At 44.6% G+C, this 25,042-nt stretch overlaps 1 protein-coding gene across 12 annotated transcripts in view; it reads left to right on the plus strand.

Moving 5' to 3' along the window:
* The window catches only part of meis2a (Meis homeobox 2a), an 80,538-nt gene that overhangs the window by 31,309 nt on the left and 24,187 nt on the right, over positions 1-25,042 (plus strand). For 6 of the 12 annotated variants that reach the window (XM_046411967.1, XM_046411970.1, XM_046411972.1 and 3 more), the window contains exons 8-9: positions 2,657-2,802; positions 23,894-23,970. In XM_046411967.1, the coding sequence (XP_046267923.1) occupies positions 2,657-2,802; positions 23,894-23,970 (223 nt within the window). Of the gene's footprint in view, positions 1-2,638; positions 2,803-23,893; positions 23,971-25,042 lie in introns of all 12 variants that reach the window. The other 6 variants (XM_046411965.1, XM_046411969.1, XM_046411971.1 and 3 more) reach the window with 2 other exon arrangements.

Here is a 25,042-nt window from a genome sequence, read left to right on the forward strand (position 1 = left end):
TTTTTTCAGAGTGCACATCCACACAGGTTAGAATGGCAGAGTTGCCAGGGAACAGTCAGAAGCCATTAGCGTTTGGGACAATTTGCCCTGCAGCGTTCCTTCTCTCGCTCATAAGAAAGGAGTGGGGGTGGATGCAAAGCACCAGCTCTCCTTTAGATGTAATGAGGTTGTGCAAGTTGGATCTTCTTTATTCTTTTTCTACTCCTTCTTTTCTTCCTTCTGTTTCTTCTTGTCCCTCCTCTGTCTTTCTTTTTCACCTTCTGTCCACACTCGGTTTTCCCTCATTCTCTGTTCAGAATACACATATGTATGCATGTATATAGGAAGTAAAAAGAAACTATTGAAACTTCACACAGAATTTATGCTTGAATGGTACATGTCTGATACATGTACACATGATAGTATCCGTGTGCATGTGAGAGAAAGGCAGAGGCAAAGAGGACCCGAAAGCCTTGGAGTCTGGTTTCACCCTTGCGGGCTAGGGCAGGAGGCAGCAAGCATGCTGGGTAATGAAGTGACAGGTCAGTCTGTAAATACGCATGGGTCGCTTTGGCCCTGGCCGGGGGGGAGGCTATCGCATTGCAGTGAAAATGGAAACGTCAATAAAATTAATCTGCCAGCCTTTTGGCCACTGTGTGGTTCCATTGGATGAGCCTGACTGCTCACAGCAGGAGAGGGATTTGGAGACTAGCTCGAAAATCAACACAAAACCTGGCGGCACAAACAAACAACCAAACTGTGTATCAACATTATTCAGTGAAGCTCAAAAGCAGAGAAACAAGAGGAGGGCGGTTTAAATTCACAGCTCACTGGTTGTGTTGTTATTGAAGTTTGGAAGCAAACTGGGGGAGTCAGACTTGACTTCCGTCTGGGTCGCATTTCTCAGGAAACCCCTCACAGTCAGGGTAGGGCTATGGCCAGACCAAAGTTTATTGTTTTAGGCTTTCCTGAACAAGGATTCGTACTTAGCCTCGGATTTACGGCATTTGCCACTAATGAATGCCCATTCTACAATTACAACACCCCTAGTCTCTGTCCCGGCTTCCATATGTCCTTCAGAAGGGCTGTTGCTTCTCTAACTTCACACAGGGAGCGCAAAGTCGGCACTTCTCTGTTTTCCTCTTTCGTGTGGCTCTGCACTAATGATGTGGAAGGAAAACAGTGTGCACAGAAAGAAAAGACAGAGAGAACAAAAAAGAGGGAAAAACAAGGGGGAGGAAAAAGAAAGTGAGGAAAGTAGTTAGAAGTGAGGGCCCCTGCTGTCCTTGTATTCTTCATTTATTTTGCATTTGATTACGCCACCAGTCGGATCCTTTTTCTTTCCCCCTTCTTAATGTTATTAGTTCAAATATTTATGCGAGATTAAGGCTTGTATAGATGGTTGTGATTGATGCCTCCCCAAAAACAGGAGGACATGCGAGTCTGAATTTTGAGAACGTCAGGGTCCTTCTCTGTCTTAGTGGAGGAGTTTTTCAGATACATAATTTAGATGCCCTCAAGGAAGGCTTTCAAGGCATTTGTGCCCGGGGGCAAGAAAAAATAACTATGACTGTTAAAAGTAAATCATTTTTGCTAATGCACAATTAATGCCGGAGGAAGAGGAACAAGAAAAAGGCACGGGACAAAGATGGAAACTTCGATTTAAAGGAGAAATCGTGTCTGGGTATGTGCATGTTTTCCTCTTGAAATCAAACACTGACGGACATTAATGCAGGAGAAGCCGCTGCTGGCCTGTCATGCTAATCTTGTGGCGGAATGGGGAGGGGTTGCTGTGAGGGAAGGGAGTGGGAGAGGAGAACGAACAGAGTCGAGTTCGGGGTGGGGTGGAGGGGACGCAGCCGAGTCCATTATGTGCATCGAAGTGCAACAATGAACCACCCCAAATCACATCCCTGCTTTAGTACTCGTGTCTCAACTGGATGCCGTGAATTATCGACGCCTTTGAGATTTGTTTGTATGCGAGCTTGTGTCTGTGCACGCAATGTGAACGCACGAATGTCCATGTGCCACTGTATATGTCTGCATAACTCCTTCCCGTCCCCTTTGGCTCCCTTCAAAAGACAAAAAAAGAAAAAAAGCTCTACATTATGTCAAGCATGCAAATATAATTGAATTAATGACATGAGTCCAAGCATCTACTGTATATGGAGACTCCTTGTCCTTTTTTGTCATCTCTCCATTTTTTTTTTATTTTTAATTTTTTTTACTTTCCTCCTCCTCCTACTGTAGAACGGGAATGAGGACCCTAGTGTCTCATCGTCCAACCATAACATTAGTCATTAACCCCTGTTCCCCTCTCCCGTGCTCTAAGGTATAGAACAACGCTGCTCGGCCTCTGTGTAAACCCCTCACTCTATGTACAGGCCTTCCTCTAAGGCCATCCAAATCCCCCTACCTCCATATCTTCACTACACAACACTTTGGCTTTGCTGCAGTGATTCTCTAGGCCTCAGTGCAGTGCTTTTGAATTCCTTCATAGGTACCTGTGGTATTTGTCCATTTATCCGTTTTTCATGAGCCTTAAAGTCAGCTTTGACTGTCAATAATGCTGTTTCAGCTTTGAAAATTTTTAGATCCAGGTTTTTTTCTTTACTGTATTCTCAGTCAGTGGTGTGGTCTGGGATGTTATTTAACCCAGGGTTTGGTATCCGTCCAGGAGATGGCTTAGACAACAGCGTTGCATCGCCTGGCACAGGGGATGACGATGATCCAGACAAGGATAAGAAGAGGCAGAAAAAGCGTGGCATTTTCCCCAAGGTGGCCACTAACATCATGAGGGCGTGGCTCTTCCAGCATCTCACGGTAAGCACAGCTATTTCTTTTTAGACATGCACTTTTTTTGTTTCTGAGAAACACACACACTCCAAAAAAGCATGTTGAGGCACAATCACACATGCACACACCTGTCACACAGTCGTTACTGAGGCAGTGAGTGATGGCAGTGCTGTGATGCTCACCTGTCAGCCACCTGTCAGGGGGACACAGTGACCAGGTCAATCTAATCAGTTTGGACTGTTTACTGTGCTCAGGACACACTGAGTAAGAGGAAGATGGTCCAGCAATACATGACATTTACTCCAATAAGAGATGCACCGTTTGTTTGGACTGTTTTTCCGGACCAGGTTTAGAGAAGGAGTAGTAGTTGCTGAAGAGGGATTGTGAGTGTAAATATGTGTATCATATCATCATGTTTTAGTTTTTTTTGTTTGTTTGTTTTTTACAGTGAGTGTGTAGGTGTATAGATGTTTATGTGTACAAATATGCAAGCCTACACCTAGGTCTGTTTTTGTACATGTTTATGTTTTTACAAATGCGGTCTTTTCATTGGAACGTGCATGACCTTTTGATCAGTTTTAAATTTTAAAATACAGTTGACTTGGTGGTATTGTAATGCTTAGGGGTGATATTGTACATGCTAATATATTTCTTCTCCTTTTCAAACATACTTGGTAAAATGATGAGATACTCTTTGCATTGCTGTTTCCTGTATGTGTCAGTCTGCTTTTCTGTCTGTCTCTCTGTGTGTGTTAGTATTAAGGGATGGACCACTTGTCCCCCCACCCTTGCTAATGTCAGGACATTATCAGAACATCAGGCTGTATTGATTTTGCAACACAGGTCAGGTTTCAGGAGGAGGTGGCCACGGCAGGACACATAAGCTGCTCTCTAAGCACGTGGCTCTGCGTCCCAGAGATTGAGGTACAAGGTAGGGGGAAGGGAGAAGTAAAAGAAGAGAGAAAGAGAAAGTAGAAGAGACTTAGTGTAGAGCTTCAGTCTTATGGATCATCCACACACATTGAAGAGGGTCACATTCCCCCTGTGCACCCTGTACCCCCCTGCCTTTACCAGTGCCCTCTCCCAGCCCAAAGCCCCTGTACCATGATTACCTAACCAAAAGCCCAAGTAATGTGTGGCCAGCAAATACGGCCTAATTGAAAGGGCTGTAAATCCATTACATATTGGTCAGGGATAATCAGGAGTGCTTTAATCACTTTTATCTATTCAGGAGCAGTGAAGCTGCAACAGCAAAGCCCTGAGCCTTGCAGGCCTTAGCGGCTCCACCACGCCAGTCTGCGTGCTTATTATTCTCATCATTATCAAAATGACTTCACAGCTGTTCACAGCTCCATCGCTCCCTGACTAGAGACCTCTCACCAAACCATACAGACCAGGCTCCATTCACAGGCTGAGGGCGTGAGGAAGGCTAAACTTTTTTTAAATTATTAGAGTGCAATTCTTTTACTGCTTTAGGTTTTCTATACTTCCCTTGGCTTGGAGAAGAAGGCCCTGTTTGCACAAAATACAGGAACACAAACCTTTGGTGAGTTTAGACTAAAAATGTCTTCGTCTTCATTCGGCATTGTTCTTCACCGTGCTTCAGCACTCCCTTCTGCAAAAGATGCAGAGAGAAAGACCGAATGACGCATGCGGAGCTTTTGGAAGAGTCGCCAACAATTTTCTTTAGAATTGTTTTAAAATTGAATTGAAAGAGTGGAAAGGAAAGGAGGGGGGGAAGCCCAGTGTTGGGTACAGGCACATTTTTCAGCAAGCTGGTTAATTCAGACAGAGCAGAGCTTTCAAGGCCCTCTTTCTCCTTGTCCCTCTCTCCTTTATCACATGTCCTGCTTGTAGATGTTCTCTCCAATCTTTATTTGTTTCTTTTGTGTAAGGCCCTGGCCAGTCTTGTACAAATAATAATCCCTCCCTTTTAACCTGCCTTCATTTCTCTACTGAGGAAGAGGACTAATTGAATTATCCCCCTTCTCTTCTCACCATCCAATTCTCCCACCAATAAACTCTCTCTCACACACACAGACACACACCCACACACACACTCACACCCATTAGCCATTCTCCTTTCTTTTAATTTGTTAAGCAAATGTATTTGCTATTGCTGGATGCGTTTGTGCAAGGATGAATTCTTGGGGACTTTGGCCCCTGAATGGCCTATAGCGGCATTCTGCCATTCATGCATTCATTAACTGAGGGGTGAGGAGTGAAAGGAGCGGTCTTGTATTTTCTCCAACGGCGGGGCCAGCATGGAGCTCCTCGTCCATGAGCCACAGGGGTCTCTCTACATATGTTCTCAACATCCAGCCATTGTCACATCTTCTGAAAAGCTCAAAAGAACAGGAGCCCCCCTTCACACACAGAAAAACAACACAGGCCAATAGTAACAACAGTTGGCTTTTGGATTCAGTATAACAAAATTGCCCTCTTCCTCTCCCCTCCAGCCCTCCCTTGCTTCACTCTGACCTCACACTCTCTCGGTAGAAATCAAAAGATGATTTTTTTTCCATGACATTCACATATAGAAAATGACCTCATTTTCAACTCTTATTTACCATAAATCATACCATGCCTACATTCCAGCAAAGGGGAAAATAGAGTCTTTGGCACCTTAGAGATTTCATATAATATTCAAAGATTCCACTCTATGGAGAAGCTGTGATAACCCTGACCTCTTTTATGTTGAAGTCGTATGCACATGAGAGCACGTGAGCTGGCAACCTTAAATGCCCCATATGTAACTGGCAAACGGCTGCACGGATCAGCTGGTGTTAGCTGGCAGAAGAGGGTCAGACCGTCTCTGCCCTCCCTCCTTCTATCCTCCCTCCCACTCTTTCTCTCACTCTCTCCAATATACCCCCCCGCCCCACACACCCACCCTCCCTCCTTCCTTCCCCATGAGTTTCTGGATGTCTTCCAGCCACATTAAGGGAAGGAAAATCCCAGACTGTTGGTATAAGCTTTTCAATACTACAGGGAGATTATGTTATCAGAAAGGTAAACTTCACTGTTAGGGGTAAAATGTTCGACTGCACTTCAAAAGCATGGACTACAAAATCCACTTCAGGAAGCAGGAGTGACGCAGAAGGATAGGCAGAGGGATGGAATGTAATGTGGAAGAAGAGGGTGGCAGACAGAAAAATAGAGAGGAAGGGACTTCTTCTTATTTTTGCACAAGGTGATGCCCTTTTGTTTGGCAAAAGCAAACTCTAAAATCTACAATTAGCCCCTTGGTGCCCCTGGCCTTCCTTCCCTCTCACCCCCTGCTAGCCCTTACTCACCCCTGTAAAGACAAGGGTCGGCCTTGCAATGAAAACAGGAAGCACTCAAACCCAAAGATACCACTCTGGGACTCTAGCCTTGTCTTTTGACTAGTTTAAGCCCTCAAACACCTATGAAAATAAATAAGAGACCTCGAGAGCAAACCAGGCAGGTTGAGAGTTTGTGTGTGTGTTAGCTAGAAGGTGGGAGGGAAATACTGAGTGGGGGGGGGGTCAGTCAGTAGGTAGTGAGTTGGTAGCCCTCTCAAGCATCAAGTGTCTCAGGTTTTGTGCCGGGTCTCCCTTTGGCCTGGGTGTTTGGGGGAAATTCTGTTAAGCTGCTAAGCCAGGTATATTGGTCCCCTGGGCTCCTTGAAAGGGAAGTGATATATCCCTTGATCATTTGCAAATTCCTTGGACTACAAGCAATGCAACTGCGTGTTCAGATGAGAGATGTTTACATACAGTGAGTTGGCATTTATATATGGCGTTTAGCACATTATTGTCTTTTACCTTCTTTAATGCAGCACCAATGTGAATACTTATACATTCAGTTTTTCGACTGAATTGATTCCCATGCTTTTCTGGTACACTGACAGCAGAACTCAAGAGATGTCTTGATAATATAGGCGGAGTGAAGACACTACACACTTTGTGCGAAGGTGAGTGCATTGTGCTGCAAACATCATTAGACACAAGTGACAGTGGTCACCACCCCCCCATCGTGGCCCAACATAGCATTAGTCTCCATGACAACAGGGTGTCATCACCAGGTCGAGCCCTCCTCACTGCTCTCTCGGCCACCCTTTATAGTTTCAAATAAAAGAGCCAACTAGGGTCATTCACAAGACATGGGCGCAGGCAAGGCCAAACCCTGGCAACGGATGTTTGTCCCATATGATAAACAAGTGTACAAGTCCATCCCTCAGAAAGAGAGGGCATGTTGTTTGAGCAGACTAAACAGTCAGCTCTGTAGTATCCCCAGTTTTGTTTAAGCTTCTCTAGTCCTTCTAATCCTTGTGTGTTGTTCCAGTACAAGCAGCATTTAACTTTTGGGGATACACATCTGCAAACAGTTTGAAATACACAAGCCCTTCCTCTCTTTACATTCAGCTGCTGAAAGCTGTTTATTCCATATTTGCTGGTGCCCACTTTATCTTTCCAGTATACACAATGCGACATTTTAAAAAAAAAGAATCATGGTACATTGTTGATTTGTCTGAATTTCACATATAATTTTATGTGGAAATAGTGTTGTTTAAGGGTGAAATTAGCTTTTTAAATCCACAGATGTTATAGAGAAGCAACTTTGGGATTTGTGTCAGTGATGTACGTGGAAAATCTGTTTGCTTTTCACCTCCTTAGGTTGTGTGAATTAGGATGAAGGGAGGGTTGAGACAAAGGAGAAGGAGAGTCGGGGGTGGAGGGGTGGGGTTTAGGGGCTAAGAGCAAGGGTGAGGAGAGGGGGTAAAGAGGGGACTCCTAAAGGTCAGAAGGGTGGAAGCCTGGAGGAGGCCCACACACTAATCTGTCATGTGCTCGTTTGCCTCGGAGCCCAAAAGTCAGCTCTCCACTCACCCGTAGAAACCCAGGCGACAGTTTGGTTCGCTGCCGCTGCCCAAATGTGTGGCTATCAGTAGGAGACAGAGGAAAAAAGAGTCATCACTTTACTTCTCTGACAATACCCATTGCTTTGTGTGTTTACAAAACAGATGTTAGTGACAATATGACAGCATAGTTTGGCCATGTTTAGCACAGGAGTCATTGAAAGTCATTGATAATGATTGTGGAGGGGATCTTTGGGGCTGGGGACGGGGGGTGAGGTTTGATGCCCAGCTATTGTCTAGCCACTGTTTTTTAACATTGGCTGCTCAGAGACCCTGGAAACAGAGACACAAGCCACCTCAGTCTGCCATCTGTTCTTCCACAGAAGGGCTGCCACGACATGGCCAGACCTCACAGGGAAACATACTCAAACACAGACACTCTGACACTACAGTGAAAAGATACAGACAAAACTTTTTGATTTCACAGAAGAATCTCACTTTCCTTGTCAGACCTCAACAGATTACCCATACATTGTCAGCAAGATGCTTTTTTGTAGAGGGAGAGAACAGAAAACAAAGTGAAAGTTTAGAAGGGGATCCAGCGACTTCCCATTTTCACAGGCTGTATAATTATATGACGGGCCGCATCGACTTTGCCAGTTCAGTGTAGAGCGGCTTTGTGGTAATTTCCCAGTGTTAGCGTGTCACAGCTCTGTTTACAGTGTGCTTTGGCATAGCTGGTAGCCGTTCCAGAGGTTTAGTGCTGCATTAGAATGTAATAAGCCCTAATTCGTTTCATGCTCCGACATCAGACCTTTACACTTTGCCCCCTAATCCAGATCTGTCATAGTTCCACTTCAAAGCCAACTAACCCCACGTGGAATCCACTGACATATAAAACATAGCACATTAACCTTACATACACTATGTGGTTGGTGTGTGTGCATGCTTGTAAAAGGAGTAGACATGTTTGACTTTTGATTTCTATAGTCGTTCTTGTCCTCAAGATGAGCATCATGTTATTGTGTTATGTCTAAATGCAGCAATTCCTGCATAATCCTAACTCTTCTCCTCCTTCCACCTCGTGTTTCCTCCCTTTTTCCTCCCTCCCTGTTAATTTCCATTCCTGCTGTTTGCATCTTAATGCAGGTTGTTTAATGAAGTAGCAGAAATGAGTGCTTTCGCTGAGGGACTGTTTACGACACATTCCCACTGCATGGCGGTGATTAAGCTGTGTGAAACTCCACAGTGTTTGCCAACGCAAAAAAAAAAGAAAAAAGAAAAAGAGCAACCCCCAACATATCCTCAAGTAAGACAACAGCAAGGGAAAAACAAAGGAGGAGAGTGTTCCCCAAAATTGAATGCAATGTGCTTTACTTTAAATAAATGATTTACAACCGGGGTCTCCTCATGGAAGACCAGGACCCATGAGCCCCTGCAGAGATGGATGCACAGACCCTGACCTCAGCAGAATGCAGACAGGGCTATGTAGTCAGATTTATAAACTCACAGCTCTGAACAGTGAGAGACTCCTCGAAGAACACATGCATGCATTGTTTGCTGTTGCACCAAGCTGAGGAGAATTCTTCAAGGCTCTATACTCCATTGAGAATAGGCCCCAACTGGGAGAATGTTTCCCCGCCACTGTAGTCATAACGCTGATCTGTTGGCTTGGAACTGACTTAGCTGACTCTGTAAGAAATAGAGCTGAATGACGTCATGTGTAATAAAGGACCCTGCAAGGTACTCTGTGATAGCATACATGCCCCTGGTAGAAAAGCAGGGTTATTAAGATGGTGGTAGCTGATTTTGTGCTGTTTTCCCCCCCTTTTTTTTTTACACTTTCGGGGTTATCTTACTCATAACAAAATGTATAAGAGGATTTTGGTTTCACATCTTAGAGCTAGTTTCCTTAAATTACCCTACCAGGGGTACCGCCCTGCAGGCTAGCCTCATCCCCCCACAGTTGATTGTGGGGTTGTGGCAAGAGCTGCTAGAACGGTGGCTGCTGCATACTGGGGACCGTGGAGGCCAATGAGATTCTGCTGCAGGCCTCCAAGCTGCCCCAGCAGTGCTTTGATATTCATCTCACACCAAGAGAAGAAAATGCAAAAGGGAAAAGGAGCAGCACAAGTGTGGAAACAGCAAATCAGGCTAAAAAAGGGGAGGGAGCCAAGGAAATAGAAAAGGTTGAGGGACGGAGGCACTGAGTAGAAATCAAAAACAGACCTTGTGTTTCGCTGTTTGGTTTGTCATGGGACTCTGGCTGCACCGAATCCCACTCCTGCCATTTTGTGTGATTTTTCTCCCCTCCCTTCCTCTCAAATGCATGCTTTTGTTTTGCCCAGCACTCAGTCCAGGGGCAGGCAGTGGGATTCCTGCACAGTGGGGTCCTTATAACTGGGAGCCATGTCTCTTGTTCTCACCTCTTCCCCCCACTTCCTCACCTTTTCATTTTTCCCCACTGATATCCTCTCTCGTTCCCCCTCTGAACATATGGACTGGTTTTTAAGAGAGAACCCAGTCCACATCAAAGACCGAGGCTGAGCAGGTCAATTTGTTGCTCCTTTCCCCGACTCTTCCCCCTCCACTAGCCTCAGTGGACCCTCCCTGCACTGCAGCCATTTACCCAGAATGCTCCATTGCTGAGGCAGTTCTGCCTAGCATATATATTAAGCCATGTATTGCTGGCGTCTGTTTTGCACATAGTGCAGCCCGTGCTCACTTCAAACATTTCTCTGCAGCTACAACCCTCTAAAGATCATGTAAAGCTATACAAATGAGCATGTATGATAGATGGCAAACACTGTAATAAAAATAGCTGTACCACATGGTGATAAGAAAAAGCATATGGAAAGAGGAAGAAGGGAACAAAAGAGAAAATCAAATAAAAAGAATAAATAAATATATATAAATCCAAATCCAAATCCAGGCAGAGCAGGCCTTGGCTCTAGATGTGAATCTCTCTGAATATTGATCATGAGGCAAGCTAGTCCCCCATATCCCCAGGGCTGCAGCGAATGACACACAAAGCACCTCTCTAAAGCCCATAAACCAGCTTGTACAATTATTTAGATAAAGAGGGCGACAACAGCGGTGTATGCCTCCCAACCCAGAACCTCCTCCTTGGCTCTCATCCTCCTACTACCATTCCTGCTCCTCCTTTTCCTCTTTCTCATCTTGCATGAGGATGAAGAAATTAAAAAGGGGGCAAATGTGTAATTAGCCACACATTTCTGAATCCTCCTTAATGTTCATTACTGAAACCAGGGGCAATTACAAGTTCAAAGGGGTTTAGGGCACCAGCAGCCCGCATAATCAGTGGCAAATTAAGCACAGCTCATTTGTCACAGAACAACACGCACAGTTGTATGCGCACACAGAAACACACATGCATGCTTGCTGTCATAGTTGAGTCATAGACAGGCTGACAGGCATCAATTTCCATGCAGACACAAATCTCAGCTACCTCAAGGCACCGGGTTAGGTCGCCCAATCCTCTTATGCTCTGGTGCTTTGTTTTCACTAGACAACAGCAAACACTGCTGACACCTTCATCTTAGCTTGCTTAACGTTATACTGTATCCGACTTGCATTCATCCTCTTATAGATGTCCTGTTTGCTCTTACAATCCCTGCCACCACCTGTCGTGGTCTGTCTCTCTTTTACAGTTTTTTTTAAACCTCTATCTTCCTCTGTGTCTGTCTCAGTGGTGGAAGAAGTACACAGATATTTTACTAATTAAAAGTAGCAGTACTGCACTGTGAAAATACTCTCTTAGAAGGTCCAGCATTTAAAATAGCAGGATAGCTCATTTCAGAATAATGTGCAGTATTATATAATATTGCACTATTTGTGCATTACTTTAATATTAACGCTGGTAAAATGGGGGCAGGGTTTTTTTTCATACATTTTAAATATATACTTTATATATGGTGAGGTTTGGGGATAAATACAGCTTAACTGATATTACAATATCACAATTTATCTGTTGGTTATATTTTGTATTGTAACAATCTGAATCTGAATCTGGCTGGTAACTAGTAACTAAAGTTATAAACGTAGCGATGTAAAAAGTACAATATTTTCCGCTGAATTGTAGTGGAGTAGAAGTATGAAGTAGCAGAAAGTGATATACCCAAAGTACCTGAGACCTATACATAAGTACATTACTTAAATAAATGTACCAAGTTACTTTTCACCACTGTCTGTCTCTTCCCACCTGGCTTAGTCTCTGCAACACGTGACAGTGTGTGTTTCATGTCTGTCCCCGGAGGTGTATCTCAGTTACCTCTGGGGCCGGGTCACAATGGCTAATCCTGTCTTCAGGTGGCTGTTTAGCACACCGACAGCAGAGCTCGCAGAACCGGAGGTGAGCTCTTGTTACAGGACTCCCTGACCAGGGGTCACCTCTGACACTCTCAGAACGCACATGCATGTACACACATAAACATGCACACATATCTTGGAAGAATACTTGCACATGCATGTGCACACAGACCAAAGTTTTTACACACAAACTCTGCTATTGAAACACACTGTGCTTATCTATCCCAGGTGGCTCAGCCTTCATCTCCCTCCTCCCTTGTTCTTCTTTATCTATCTACAGTACTGCTGCTCTTCTAGTCTTTCTCTGTCTTCTCTCATTCCCAGATCAGTCAGACTCTTGTTCACATTAGGATTCCCTGATATGATCTTCATGACGACTTGCTCTGGTGGCCATGCGTTGCCTGTCCTGCCCGGCACCCACATTGTTTAAGCTGCTCTCACACGGGGACACAGTCAGGTCTCCAGTGAATTGAATGGAGCCCTGTCATGTGTGTCCCAGCATAGGGGGAGAGAGAACTCGTTTTTCACTGGTGGAACGACATCCATCTCAGCAGCCAAATGCTGGCTGTTTCATTAAGTAGCCCATCCAGGCAGACAGATGTGTTCCCCACACAGCCATGTTTGCCTATGCGAGAGCGTGTATTAACCCACAATCCTTTGGGGGAGATTAATAGGCTACCAGCCCCTTTCCATTGATTATCTCCATGCCATTTTCCCCTCCTTTCCTTGGCTAGATATTAAAAACTAATGAAGCCTATTGAAAACGGGAACCATGAGGCTCTTCACGGATCATTTTAGGTTATTTGGACTCAAACAGAGAGGGATCTCTTTAAGGCACAGTTTGAGTCGAATTAAGAAAATAAATGTGGAGAGCAGTGTTGAAGAAACAGAAGGAAAAATGACGAGAGAGAGTGTGACTGTAAGAAGATGTGTGTTTAAGAAAAGACAACTCTACTCTGACACATGGAGCGGAGACACAGCAGATGTTAGCAATTCCAGAGCATAGCAAAGCATTCCTAGTGTTGGAACCATGTCCTAATTGCCATAATGGAGGTGGTAAGCACTGACAGTAATGGAGTCGTGGGGATCCATCCCCAGCAACCTGAATTAGGGGCCACTCGGAAGATCCACTTCAAGATGGCCTGTGTTTTTTTGTCAAGAGAAACCTTTGCTTTCACTGTTCTGCAGGCTTTTTTTTTTAATCCTGCCTTTTCTGACAGAATTGTTCTGTAGCGCCATCAACTTTCTCTCCTCTGCGTTCAAGACAGAAGGAGGGAACTCAGAGGTGGTGTTTGAGATCAAGCGCAGTGTGGAGTGGGAAAACGGTGTGAGAGAAAGATGGGTCAGAGGGACCTGGGCAGAGAGTGAGCAAAGAGTTAAAAGCATCCATGTGATGGGCTCACCTCTGCACCAGGCCTGGTGAAAGGCGGCGGGGTGCTGTTGGGGAAAATGACTTCCTGAGACATTACCATCAATCACCAGACAGGTCAGGCCCCCCAATCCCGCCATCAGGATGGAGGAGAGGAGAGGGGGATGGGGCAGGAGGATTAGACTGGAGGGGTTGAAAACAGAGAGGAAGACCGAGTTAAGGCGTGTTGGGGAACAGACTATTAACAGTCTCTTTTTCTCACTCTCTGACTGTTTTATGTCTTTCTCTTCCTCTGCCTATCTGTCTCCCCATGTCTTTCTCTCTTTCCATTTTCCAGTCCTCCATAAAACGGCTACCCAGTCATTCAGGAACAGCCCCTGCTGGTCAGAGTCCTCTCCTCGACTCAATTGGATCATTAATTATTCCACAGGCAGTGGACTAGAAGCAAATCTAAAGAGAGGAAGAGAAATAGAGAGGGAGCAAGAGTTAGATGGGGAGATGGGGGGACAGCTGTCTTAACACCCCCAGTTGGTCTTGCTTTCCCTCTCTTTCTCTCTGTGTCTCTTTCTCTTTCTGTAAATGAAGGATGGGAAAGGGGAGGGGCTTGGGTTACCTCAGTGAGCGGTTGTGTTACATTCTTGAGAAGGGTGGGGGGTGGCGGGAGGTGGGGGGGGTTGTTGAACGAGTTGTTGAAAAGAACACAGACGCTTGTCAACAGCCTCCGAGCTGGGGAGCCATCATGCCTTGCTTTAGGCCCGGAGGTCAATGACCCTCTGTTGCACTCAGATAGATAGAGGTAGAGGGAAACGGAGAGGGAAAAAGAACCACCAAAAGCTACAGCAAATCACCATACGGTACGTGTCACTGCTTGTCTGTGGCGGAGGTCAGTCAAAAGCCTCAAAAATCTCCAAATCCTTCTTTCTCTCTTCACCCATAAAACACTGTATGTGAGCAGTGGCTGAGAGACTGCGGATTAGCTTTCTACAAAGCACTAGCAGAGTAGAAGGAAGCGGAGACACAGACAGAGAAAACGGCAAGCGCTGGCAGTCATGGCAAAATGGCCCATTAGATTTAAGGAGTAAAAGTTCATCAGCTTTATTAATGGGAAGGTATATAAATGAAGTATGAATTACCTGACTTTTATGGAGTGGCGAGAGTGAAACTGGAGTGTCTTATGATATAATGTTTTAGTGAGCTGTACTGAGCGCTCTGATGAACAGGCTGCAGAGAAGAGAGAGAAAGAGAGAGCGAGATTGTGAAAGTGTGTGCTGGGGTCCCCTGAGTCCAATGGCTGGAAGGTTGCCTGATTGTTGCTAACATGCGTAGCTGATCTGGTTAGCTTGGAGACAGGGACGTTTGTAGCTTCCAGACGTGTTCGTTGCATGTCATTAGCCATCATAGTAAAAATTGCCGGCACAAAATAAAAAAAAAAAAAAAAAAGGTCAGCCACATTTCTGATTTTGTCGCTCTTCTTCACACAAGTCATGCAAACACAAGTATGCAGCTTCAGTTGAACGTGCCTGCAGTCGCCACATGCACAAGTGTGTTTATAAACAAGCACAGATGCACGTATACAGTATTTGCAAGCACAAGAACCTACACACACACACACACACACAGACTCACGCAAACACACATGCTCCCCACCATCCTGTAATAAGCGGTAAGCTGAGCTAGCTGATGGTCATCCTCCCATGGGGCTGCTGGGTGGCTGCCAACTTCCTGCCTGCTTTGTCAGTGGATAAAGCCCCTAACAAACGAGAGGGCTGTAGCTAGGCAGGCCAGTCAGGTCAAAGGTCGCCTCGGCCCCCGGGCAGGATTGAGCCTAAGAGCACTACAAGAACACAGAGAGAGAGAAAAGATGGAAGAATGCACTTAAAGATTGGCTGCTATTAACCAGACCTAAAAGCCATATCCCAGCCTTGTTTCTTCTCTTCTCTTCTCTTCTCTTCTCTTCTCTTCTCTTCTCTTCTCTTCTCTTCTCTTCTCCTCTGGCGGCACTTCACAAAGGCGTTTTAACTCTCGTCACATGTTGATTATGCTTTGAGGAACATTAAGAACGTGAAAGATCCTGAGGGCATTTGTCAGTCCGCACAGCCCCATGCAGCCAGCCGCCCATGGGTGTTGAGCAATGACAGGAGATATCTCCTTGACTCATACACTCCTAGATGAAAGGAAAGCTCAGAAGACGTGCATTTCTGAACGGCAAAAACGGTATTCAGTAAAAGAGAACAGACACAACAGGTAGGGACGGGGTGGTGACTGATCGGGCTTGGCTGGCTTTGTTCCATGGAAGTGCTTGTGATCTCAGATGAATGCACCTATGGTTACCATCAGCTATGCTCCTATGTCTCACTGACAGGGACACGATCTGAAGTGTCTGTCTGTCAGGGCCCTAAGAACGTCTCTCGCTGGCAGAGGTTAGAGAAAAAAGGAGACAGCGGAGGAGAGGAAAGAAAATCTTTCTTTCCAGCCCAGCTGTCCATTCAGAGGGAGAGAAAATTTGACATGGTTGACTTGAACACATTTAGCATCATTAGCAAACAGGAAGTGTCCCCTGCAGCTGTTTTTGGCAGGGGAGGGGGTGTTCCTGCCTGCACTGTAATGGACAAATGTTACCCAACATGTTTGCCTTTGATTTTTGACCTGAAAACAAAAATTGACATTACAAATGTCCTATGATATCTTCCAAATTGGCTTGACATTCCATAGTTGGCCCCGGGGGTTTCTTGTTTGTCCTCTGTAAGTGGTTGTGCTCTTGTTGTTGTGTCCTGAGGCTCGCTATTAGAATGTACTGGCCTTTCTCTTGAGAATGTGGTGTCTTAAAGAGACAGAGGGAGAGACTGGAAAGACAGCAGGAGAGAGCTTAAAGAGGTCCTGGTTGTGTATTTGAATACTTATGCTCATTAAGTTAATGCACAATGAAAGGGAGAACCATCGAGTGGAAACCCTCAGAAGCTTCTATTTGAAGAGCGAACACACCCTCTTTTCTCTCCCTCAGTCTGTCCATCTCTCCACAAATTAATCTGTTTCTGTTTCAATTGAAGATGAGCCCCACTTTACTTTGACTTAGGAAGTTAAACAAAGTCTAAAGAACACAATGGGGAAAGAGGATAAACTTAAAGAGAGCCTGTATGTTAATATTAAGTCCTTTTCCCAACAGACTTTATCAACAGGCTCTGGGTTGTAAGTGCTTCACTGTTTTGTCATCGGCCCCCTGTGCTTTCCCAACATTTCTTTAAAGTGGCCTATAAGCTTCAGCATGCCTGAATAGAGTCTAATAACCTAAACCTATCTGATACAGAAATTGTATTCAAGGATTTATGAAGCTTAAGTAAAAACTTTGTCCACAGAAACGGAATAAACTTTCCCACATTGGAAATAGTAGGGACCGAAAAAGATATGCAGCATTTATTTAGGGGTTAAAATTATGTGGTGATAACCTTTGTTTTACACCCCAAAACCCATTACAGAGGTTTTCTCATAAACAAATGTCTCTGATGCAATGTCTCATTGCTTTTTTTTTTTTTTTTTTTTACAATGTGTACATACGTCATTAAAGCAGTGCTGATGTTTATTCAGAGGCTTAGTTCGCTTAGTACACTTTAGCTATAGCATGTGCTCCCAATGACTTTATGACTGGCAACAGTGACAAGTGGTGTTGATATGAGGATGTCCATTGCAGGCAAAGTGGGTGGGTCTTAGACCCACCAGGCCTCTAATGATCTGCTCATAGCCCCTAAAAGTCAAGAGACCAATTACATTGCAGTAGACGAAAGAACAGTATTATCATTTTTATATACTGTATATACAAATATAAAATATTCTACTAAAACTTGTAAATTTAAATTTTTGGAATTTGAATCAGAACAAAACCCTTTGCTACGCGCATGATTCTTTGGTTCAGCTGCAGTCATTACAGCAAGATGTTTTAAAGATTTTTTGAGAGCAAGTAGTGAGCGTGGCTGTGTGTTGACATCAGGCGAGCTGGAGAGTAGAGCAGAACAGAGCTGGGTGCCCCTGAGCAGGCAGTTACCACAACAAAGCCAACAGACTGGTCTGAAAAACCAGGCCAAATTCCTGCCCTCTAGGACCTGGCTTAAAGCTTGAGCGGAAACTATGAAAGGGAGGAAGGGGTGAGATGAGATGAGAAGAGAGGAGAGGAGAAGAGATGGAGACGAGAGGATACGAGACGAGGCCAGACGGGTTAGTGTGTAGCGAGAAAGAGATAGCTGCTGGGGCCTGTGGAATACAGCAGGAGAAGGAGAGATCAACGGAAACAAGAGCGAGAAGGGGGCGACTGAGAAGAGACCAGACCTCCACTGTAAAGATGGAAGGATCGTATTCCTCCTCTTGAAAGCGGACGGGCAACCATGTGGTGGAAAAAGAAGCCATGAACTTGATCTGATGATTAAATAGGCACATCTCTATGGCTGCAGGCCACAAATGAGACCAGGTCCACAAAACAGCACATGCACACACACATACACACACAGTTTGTGTACATAACTGTTGGCAAACTCTGATAGATCTGTGGGTTGAGTTCAGTTGATCCTCATTTGGGAGTCTTTTGCAGATTTCTGCATAGATAATGAACACCTTTTCTCCAATTTTATTTTCTTTATTGGATAGAAGTGCTAGTATATTATCATTACGCATGTTAGAATATAGAAAAACATCTCTCTCTTTTTGGTCGATCCTCTAAGTCCGGAGGTGCATTGGGATTGTGTGGGAGTGATTGCTATTTAGCCTCATGCAGCTTGATACAATCAGATGCCTATATCTCGCATATCCTCCAGGGCTTCTTCCTCACCCTCTCCCTCCATTCATTCCTCGCTCCTTCCGACTCCCCTCACCCACTTTACTGTTACTGTAGCTTGGCAGGCAAGCAGGGCAGTTATGCCGTAGAGCTTCTCTACAACCTTGCACCATCTCCAGTGAACATAAATTAATGCTGTAGAGCAAACAGGCTGCTGGCCGAGAGCCAGGAGCTGGCTTCAGGAGCCCAGCCAGCGATTGTTGTGGCGGGCCATGGCAGCAGCAGCAGCAGCAGTAGTAGTACTGATGCACTGCCAACCAACCGGCCAGCCAGCCAGTCAAAGAGGCAGACAGACAGACTGGGGGCCCTTTTGCTCTTTAATAGATGCTGTGGGCCTCGCCAGTCCGCCTTGTATTTGCAATCATCACCGTTTTACTGTCAGAGGGCAGTCCGCTGAGAGCCCTCATACTTACTGTGGGAGCTGTGGAGTCTGGAGTGAGAGAGACAGAAGTGTAGTGGTATGTTCTGAATGCAGATCGTGTGAGGTGTAGATATGGATGTACTTTCATTTGCTGTTATCAGAGGTTGGCATGCAGTGCGTGCGGTTTGTAGGCTGGCAACATGTGAGTTCTGTTTATAAGTTGATTGTGTCTGCATGTGTGTGTGTGTGTGTGTTTGTGACTGTGTGTTTCCATGTGTGCAGTCAAGAGTGAGAGAGAGAGAGAGAGAGAGAGAGAGAAAGGAAGAATAGCAGGGTTGAATCATTGAGTCATGTGGCATTCTTGCCTGTTTTCAGACTGTTGTCAGGAAGCAGAGTTGTTCCCATTAAAATAAAACAAACACCCCAAACTCCCTCCCGTCTCAACAGAAACACACAAAGGGAGGGGGAGAAAGACATAGCGATGGCGATAGAGAAGTTGAGCATAGAGATGGAAATGGAGATTGATATGAAGATAGCATTGGAAAAAGAACACTTTACTTAAGTTTACACACACTCCAACTGCAATTTGGGCTCAGCTGAGAATAAACAAGATATTTTTTCATAACTGATGAAATGAACTGAAACTGATCAAAAACTGTAATTTAAGCTCATCATACTTTTAATTGGATAGAAATAAATGTTTTGGTAGCTTTTACGGGCCACATTTGAAAAATGGATTGTTTCATTGTCATTTCATTGTCAGTTGTCAATCTATTTGATGTTTACAGCCGTAGGTAATTAACTCTGTCCTTCAATTTAAACCACAAAATCTGTCAGAAAACTGCAGCTAAGAAGCCAGGTATTGCTCCACGCACAGTAAACACTCATGATGGATTTGTCGTATCTGTTTGATCTCCCAGTAATGCTGATATGCATTCAATCTCATTGTCATTTGTCAAAGGAGCCAGTTGTAACTTTATTAACAACGGCAACTTGATATTTAAAATGTGCCAATCTTACCCCAGCTCAACGCAGAATCCATATTAAAATGTCATTCTTATATTTGATTGAGTTTATTTCTGACAGTGAATATTATAATCATCCTCCAGTCACTTTGATTAAAAATAAATAAGATTCCAATCAATGCAAAGAAGGAATATATGAAAGGAAATACCAGAATACAATAACGCTTTAAAACTTGACACAAACACAAATGCATTATTAGAGTTCTAAGTTATTATATAGAGTTAATCATGTGTAACAATTTTTTCTTCTATTAAGTCCAATACTTGACAGTTTTATCCAACAAAGAAAATATTATCTAATAACCCCATCCAAACGATAAAATAGTGGGGCTAAATCACACCAATCAGCATAAGCAAACCCTTTGTGTTACCATGGCACCAGGATAACTAGCCAATGGCCTGTGATTTCCTGTGACTCATTAGCATGGAATAGGTTTGCAAGCCACTGCAACCTTGTGACCTGGTCCTATAACTCATGTCACTCACTGATGATGTCATTCATCAATGGGGTCCCGCCAGCTTCTCAGCCAAGGGGTCGCAGTTTTTCGGCGAGCTGAGTGAAAGGGGGCAGAGCCGGAAAAGTGGTGGGGGGTTGAATGGAACAGCCGTTATAATGATCGGGGTGTGGGATTTGACGACGGCAGCAAATGGGTGTCAGGAGAGTATGGATCCGATACACAGCGAGCTGGATGTTGTAGGAGTAGAAAGGAATCAGTGTGTGCAAAAGGTGAGGTGTGAAGTAAAGAGTGGTCCACCAGCAGATGTGGTTATTGTATATGGTGAAACGCCAAGCTGGGCTCAGGGGGGGTTTAAGGACCAAACACAGTGGATGATGGAGCTTCCTCAGCTTGTAATGTTCAGCAACCGCAGGGGCCATTACATCCAGCACTATCAGAGAGCGCAGAGCACATCACACCCTGTAATTTAGCCAGCAGTCGGTCACACACACACACACACACACACACAGCTCGATACTCAGCGACTGACAGAATGTGATCCACCTGCGTACACGCCTGTGTTAGCGTTTATGCGTTTATGTTGTTACCTGCTCTTTTTCAGGTCAGATTTTGGACAGCATGTGTTGCATCGGGAAAGTGCACACTTGCTCCCATTAACAGGCTTTAGAATAATTAACGGAGCTCTGTTTCGATCAGAGACCAGTGCTGCCTGGACAGCAAACTGAAGCTGCTCATTTCTGGCTTATTTATAGACTGGCTGTTTTACATTTTGCGGTCAATCCTCTTTTAAGGATATTGGCCTTGGTGTTTGTAACTGAACATATTGAGCGAATCTAAAGCCAGTGGGGAGATTATCAATACCATCTTTGATCTTGCTCTGTGTTTGTGTTTTATTCATTAAATAACCATGTCATACTGTCTCCTGAGGGCAGAGAAGGACATCTTCAAGAAGAAACACATTAAAACAGATTTAGCTCTGATTTTGTGTTTTGTTTCATACTAATTCGCTGATTCTCTTCACCTTTTTTTGTACTCACTGGGCGATTTACTAACGTATATATATATTTTTTTTATTGAGGCAATTAACATTAAGAGGTTACTCAGAGGTCTAAACAGCCGTTCTCCAATTTCACGGTTGCTGCAGCCTTGTAACCACTAGGCACACCATGCCGGCTTGCTTCTCATGTCTGTGTGTGTGTGTTGCTGTTGCTGCCACACACCCTTTTCTTTAGCTGAGATTTCAGTGTGTCATCCTTAAAGCAAAGCTGCCACAACGTGAAGTGTGGGTGGCCTGCAGTTGCAGCCATAAAATGTACGTGTGCGGGGTGTGTGTGTGTGTGTGGGGGGGGCAAAAAAGGACAGAGACAGAGATGAGGACAGATGAAGTTCTATATTGGCCCATTGTGTGTGTGAGTGTTTGTAAATTTGCTTGTGTGTGTGTGTTTGGCAGTACATACCACGTGCAAATGCATGCAAGTCTTTGGTTTAGGGGGAGGTGATCTAGTCTGACACAGGAAGGCAAGGAGTGGGGGAATGAGTAAGGGCCGGGAGGTGTATGAGCTGAACAAAATAGGATTTTTTTTTTCATGTCGTGTCTATGTGGTCAGAGTAAATCTCCTTACTCAGGGGTTTTGTGTGCGAGGGGGGGCTTTAACGTCCCCACTCTCCTTGATGAGACATCTTTCTTGTTTGTTCAAACCATTCATTACGTGGTGGCTGCTGGACGAGCTATGCCGCTGGCCGGCGTATTTATCACCGAGCTAAAGCGCGCTCCGGCTGACAGTAGGCGATTGATGACCGGGTCTGGGCCTGAGAGGCTGAGGAAGGCTTAATACAATGTAGATGACCCACTCCCATTTCCAATTTGGGCTGTTCTTCTCCACACACTTCCATATCGCTTCACCCTTAGCTACATCTCCATTTGAATATCTGGGCATGTGTGTATGTGTTTGTGCAGTGTGCGTGCATAAAAAACAGTGGGAGGGATTGTGAGTTCTGGTTTATTTGCGAGCGTGTTTTGATAGTGACCGAGGTCGTAGCTAATGTGAAAATGCCAAGGAAGCCCAGCAGTGTAAGGGGGAGGGAAAGAGAGGCTGTGCTCCTTATTACATGTTGTTATCCAGAGTCGAAACACACAAACACACATGAACTTGGCCATGTGGATATGTATATGTGTTCTGAACACATACATACTGTATGTATGCACGCAAACACCCCCACACGCGCGCACGCACACACACACACACACGCACACACAGTAACTAGAAATTGCTCTGTCTTCCCCAGCCAAGAAAATGTCAGCACCTGGCAATCAAAAAATGTATTTCTATGCGAGCATTATCATCTTTCCTTTGTTAATGATTTTAGCATATTAAAAGGAACTACATACACAAGTACAAATCAGATTAATCCCTCACTGCAGCAGGGACTCATTATTTGTCCAATCTCAGCCTTGTTTGTTATTAATTGAGCACATTCCTCAAACCATTTTTTCATCTCACCTTTAATTAAAATAGACTACATTTAGACAGGCAGTGCTACCAGAAAGGAGAAATCCTCCTCTCTGCTGATATGAAACCTCACTTTACATCAATTATTCCAGCAGTAAATGAGAAAATAGTTCTTGAGCAACTGTTATCATTTCATGTTAAAACTCAATTCAATTAACACCAGCCAGGCAAACATTACCAGCTTTATGAAATGTGCTTTCTCAATGAGCGTGGAGGAAGAAGGGAACTGAAAAAAGGCATTAAGGCATGAGGCTAAAGGTGTTTTTCCTTGAAAGGGAAGAATACGCGTTAATGAAGCTTGAAACCCCCCGAAAACAGACAAGTGTCACTTTCTAAAAGGTTTCTTTTTGTGCTGTGATTGGCAGGTATCCTGTCTGTGAATATTTGCTTGTGTCTGTGTGCATTTCTGTCTGCACATGCTTATGTGTGTGTAAATGTATGTGCACATTCTGTCTGTCTACAGTGGCTGAATGAAACACGTAGTGTCTCATTTGTTTCGTTTGCATGCGCCCTGACTCCTAATCTGGCCCTTAAAGACATCTGTCACCAGCGATCACTGTTGTTTTGTCATGCTTCATAGCAGGCCTAGGGGGAGCAAGGCAGCCCAAGGTCTGCCATTTATATCAGCCCATGTTCTTTAGATTGGACCTGACACAAATAGTATCATTGCAGCCCTGGTCGCAGAATTACATTTTCAGGTAAAAATCTTGGCAAGGCTGTGGAGGAGATTTCACAGCATTCTGGTCTTTTAGAATCAGTCTGTATTCAGCCGCTCTTTATGAAAGAGCCACCACCAGGATACATGTCAGACATTCAAGGAAAGATAAATGTATTCACTGCAAATCTGCACCCACTCATTCTGTTGCTAGGTATTATAAAAGGATTCTCAGACACCAACAGTATCTGCAGTAGGCCCTACTTGAAAGTCCTGTTTTTTCAGTGTGTGTGTGTGTGTGTGTGTGTGTTGGTAAATGTGAGGGGTTTTTTTTATCCCCTGTGCATTTGGCATATGTTCGATGCATACACTATATGTTTGTGTGTGGGTGTGGTAGGGATAGAGAAGGGGGTTATCACAGTTGACAGCTTTGACAAACTTGTTCGGCCAGCTCTGACAGGTTTAGGACTGAGTTGTGTTGTCTGCGTGTGTGGGTGTATACAGTACATGTATGCTCTGAATGTCTATACTGTGCAGAGAGAGGGGCGGGGTTGGGTGGAGGTCATGAGAAGGTGCAGTCTTGGGTTACACAATACAACAAACACGGGAACATATTGAATACATACAGCAAGAAGCAACAGCCAGGAATTTGACTCGGAGCATGTGTTCCCATCCAGCTCTTTATGAGTGCTTACACGCGTGAATATTTATGTTAATCTGTATGTCAAAGAGGTTCATGTGTGTGTGTTTTTCTCTGTTTGCTCCTGCAGCACCCATACCCTTCTGAAGAGCAGAAGAAGCAGCTAGCCCAAGACACAGGCCTCACCATCTTACAAGTAAACAACTGGTGAGTCAAGATTTCCGCTCATCCTATCTCCACCACCAGCATCGCTCTGGCTTTCATTTTCAAAAGCCTTTGCCTCCCTCTCCCCACCAAAGTGTGAAAACCGTTTATGTACAGCCCTCCCCATCGCATATAGACACACACAGAGGTACACATGTAGACATACACACTGACAACCTTTGCAGCATTATTACATGTAAGCTACCAGGATGTTCCGGTGTTATCGGCGAAGTGTTTTGCGGCTAAGTCAGTGGTCTTTGTGGTTTGGTGCACATGTATTCAGTGGGATATATTTAAGGGAGAAAGGCAGAGATCATAAGCTACCCCTACAGCCCCCCCCCCCCCCACACCCACCCCACCCCTTCATCCAAAATCATACCTAGCACCGGCACTGGTGCCCCCACAAAAGGCAAAACTGCCTTCCACCCCCTCCCTATTTTACACAAGCTATATGGTGGATTAAGGTTTTGGTGGCCTGGCCAGCAGGGCCTTTGTAGATGGCTTAGCACATAACTGGGGGTGGTGGATTAAATAAAATGATCACAGAAGCAAAGAAATGATACAGGAATTACTTATCAAAATACTAGCCCAGGTTTTATCTGCAGCTTAATTTTGTTCAGTACATTCTCAGGGTGATGTTCAGATTAATTGAACTGACAGCTTCCTTTCAAATTTCCGGCAAGGTATTTGCACGGATTTCAGGTCTTACACAAACTTAATTATATGGAACCCCATTTTATCATTCTAATTCCATGTAGCGGGGGTTCTATTTACAAATGACAAGTCTGTGCCTTTTATTCACAGCTTTCCTTAATATATTTATCAAAGCGGGTTCATTTACAAAGTGCTCTATCTGTTGGGTACAGGCAGGCCGACATTAACGAAGCTTTTAGGTTTATCAGACTCGCAGCCTGACAAGCCACCCGAGGGTCAATTGATTTTTTGGTTCTGTGATGCATTTTTTTCTCATTTTTTCTGGATCACAATGAGAAACATGCCTGGAGAATTAGCCTGGTTTGTTGGCCTTATCTATCAGCCCCCTCCCTCGTCCTCCCCCCTCCATCCTGACATACCC

Source organism: Scatophagus argus, chromosome 15 (genome assembly GCF_020382885.2).
Source record: "Scatophagus argus isolate fScaArg1 chromosome 15, fScaArg1.pri, whole genome shotgun sequence".
Taxonomy (NCBI): Eukaryota; Metazoa; Chordata; class Actinopteri; family Scatophagidae; genus Scatophagus; species Scatophagus argus.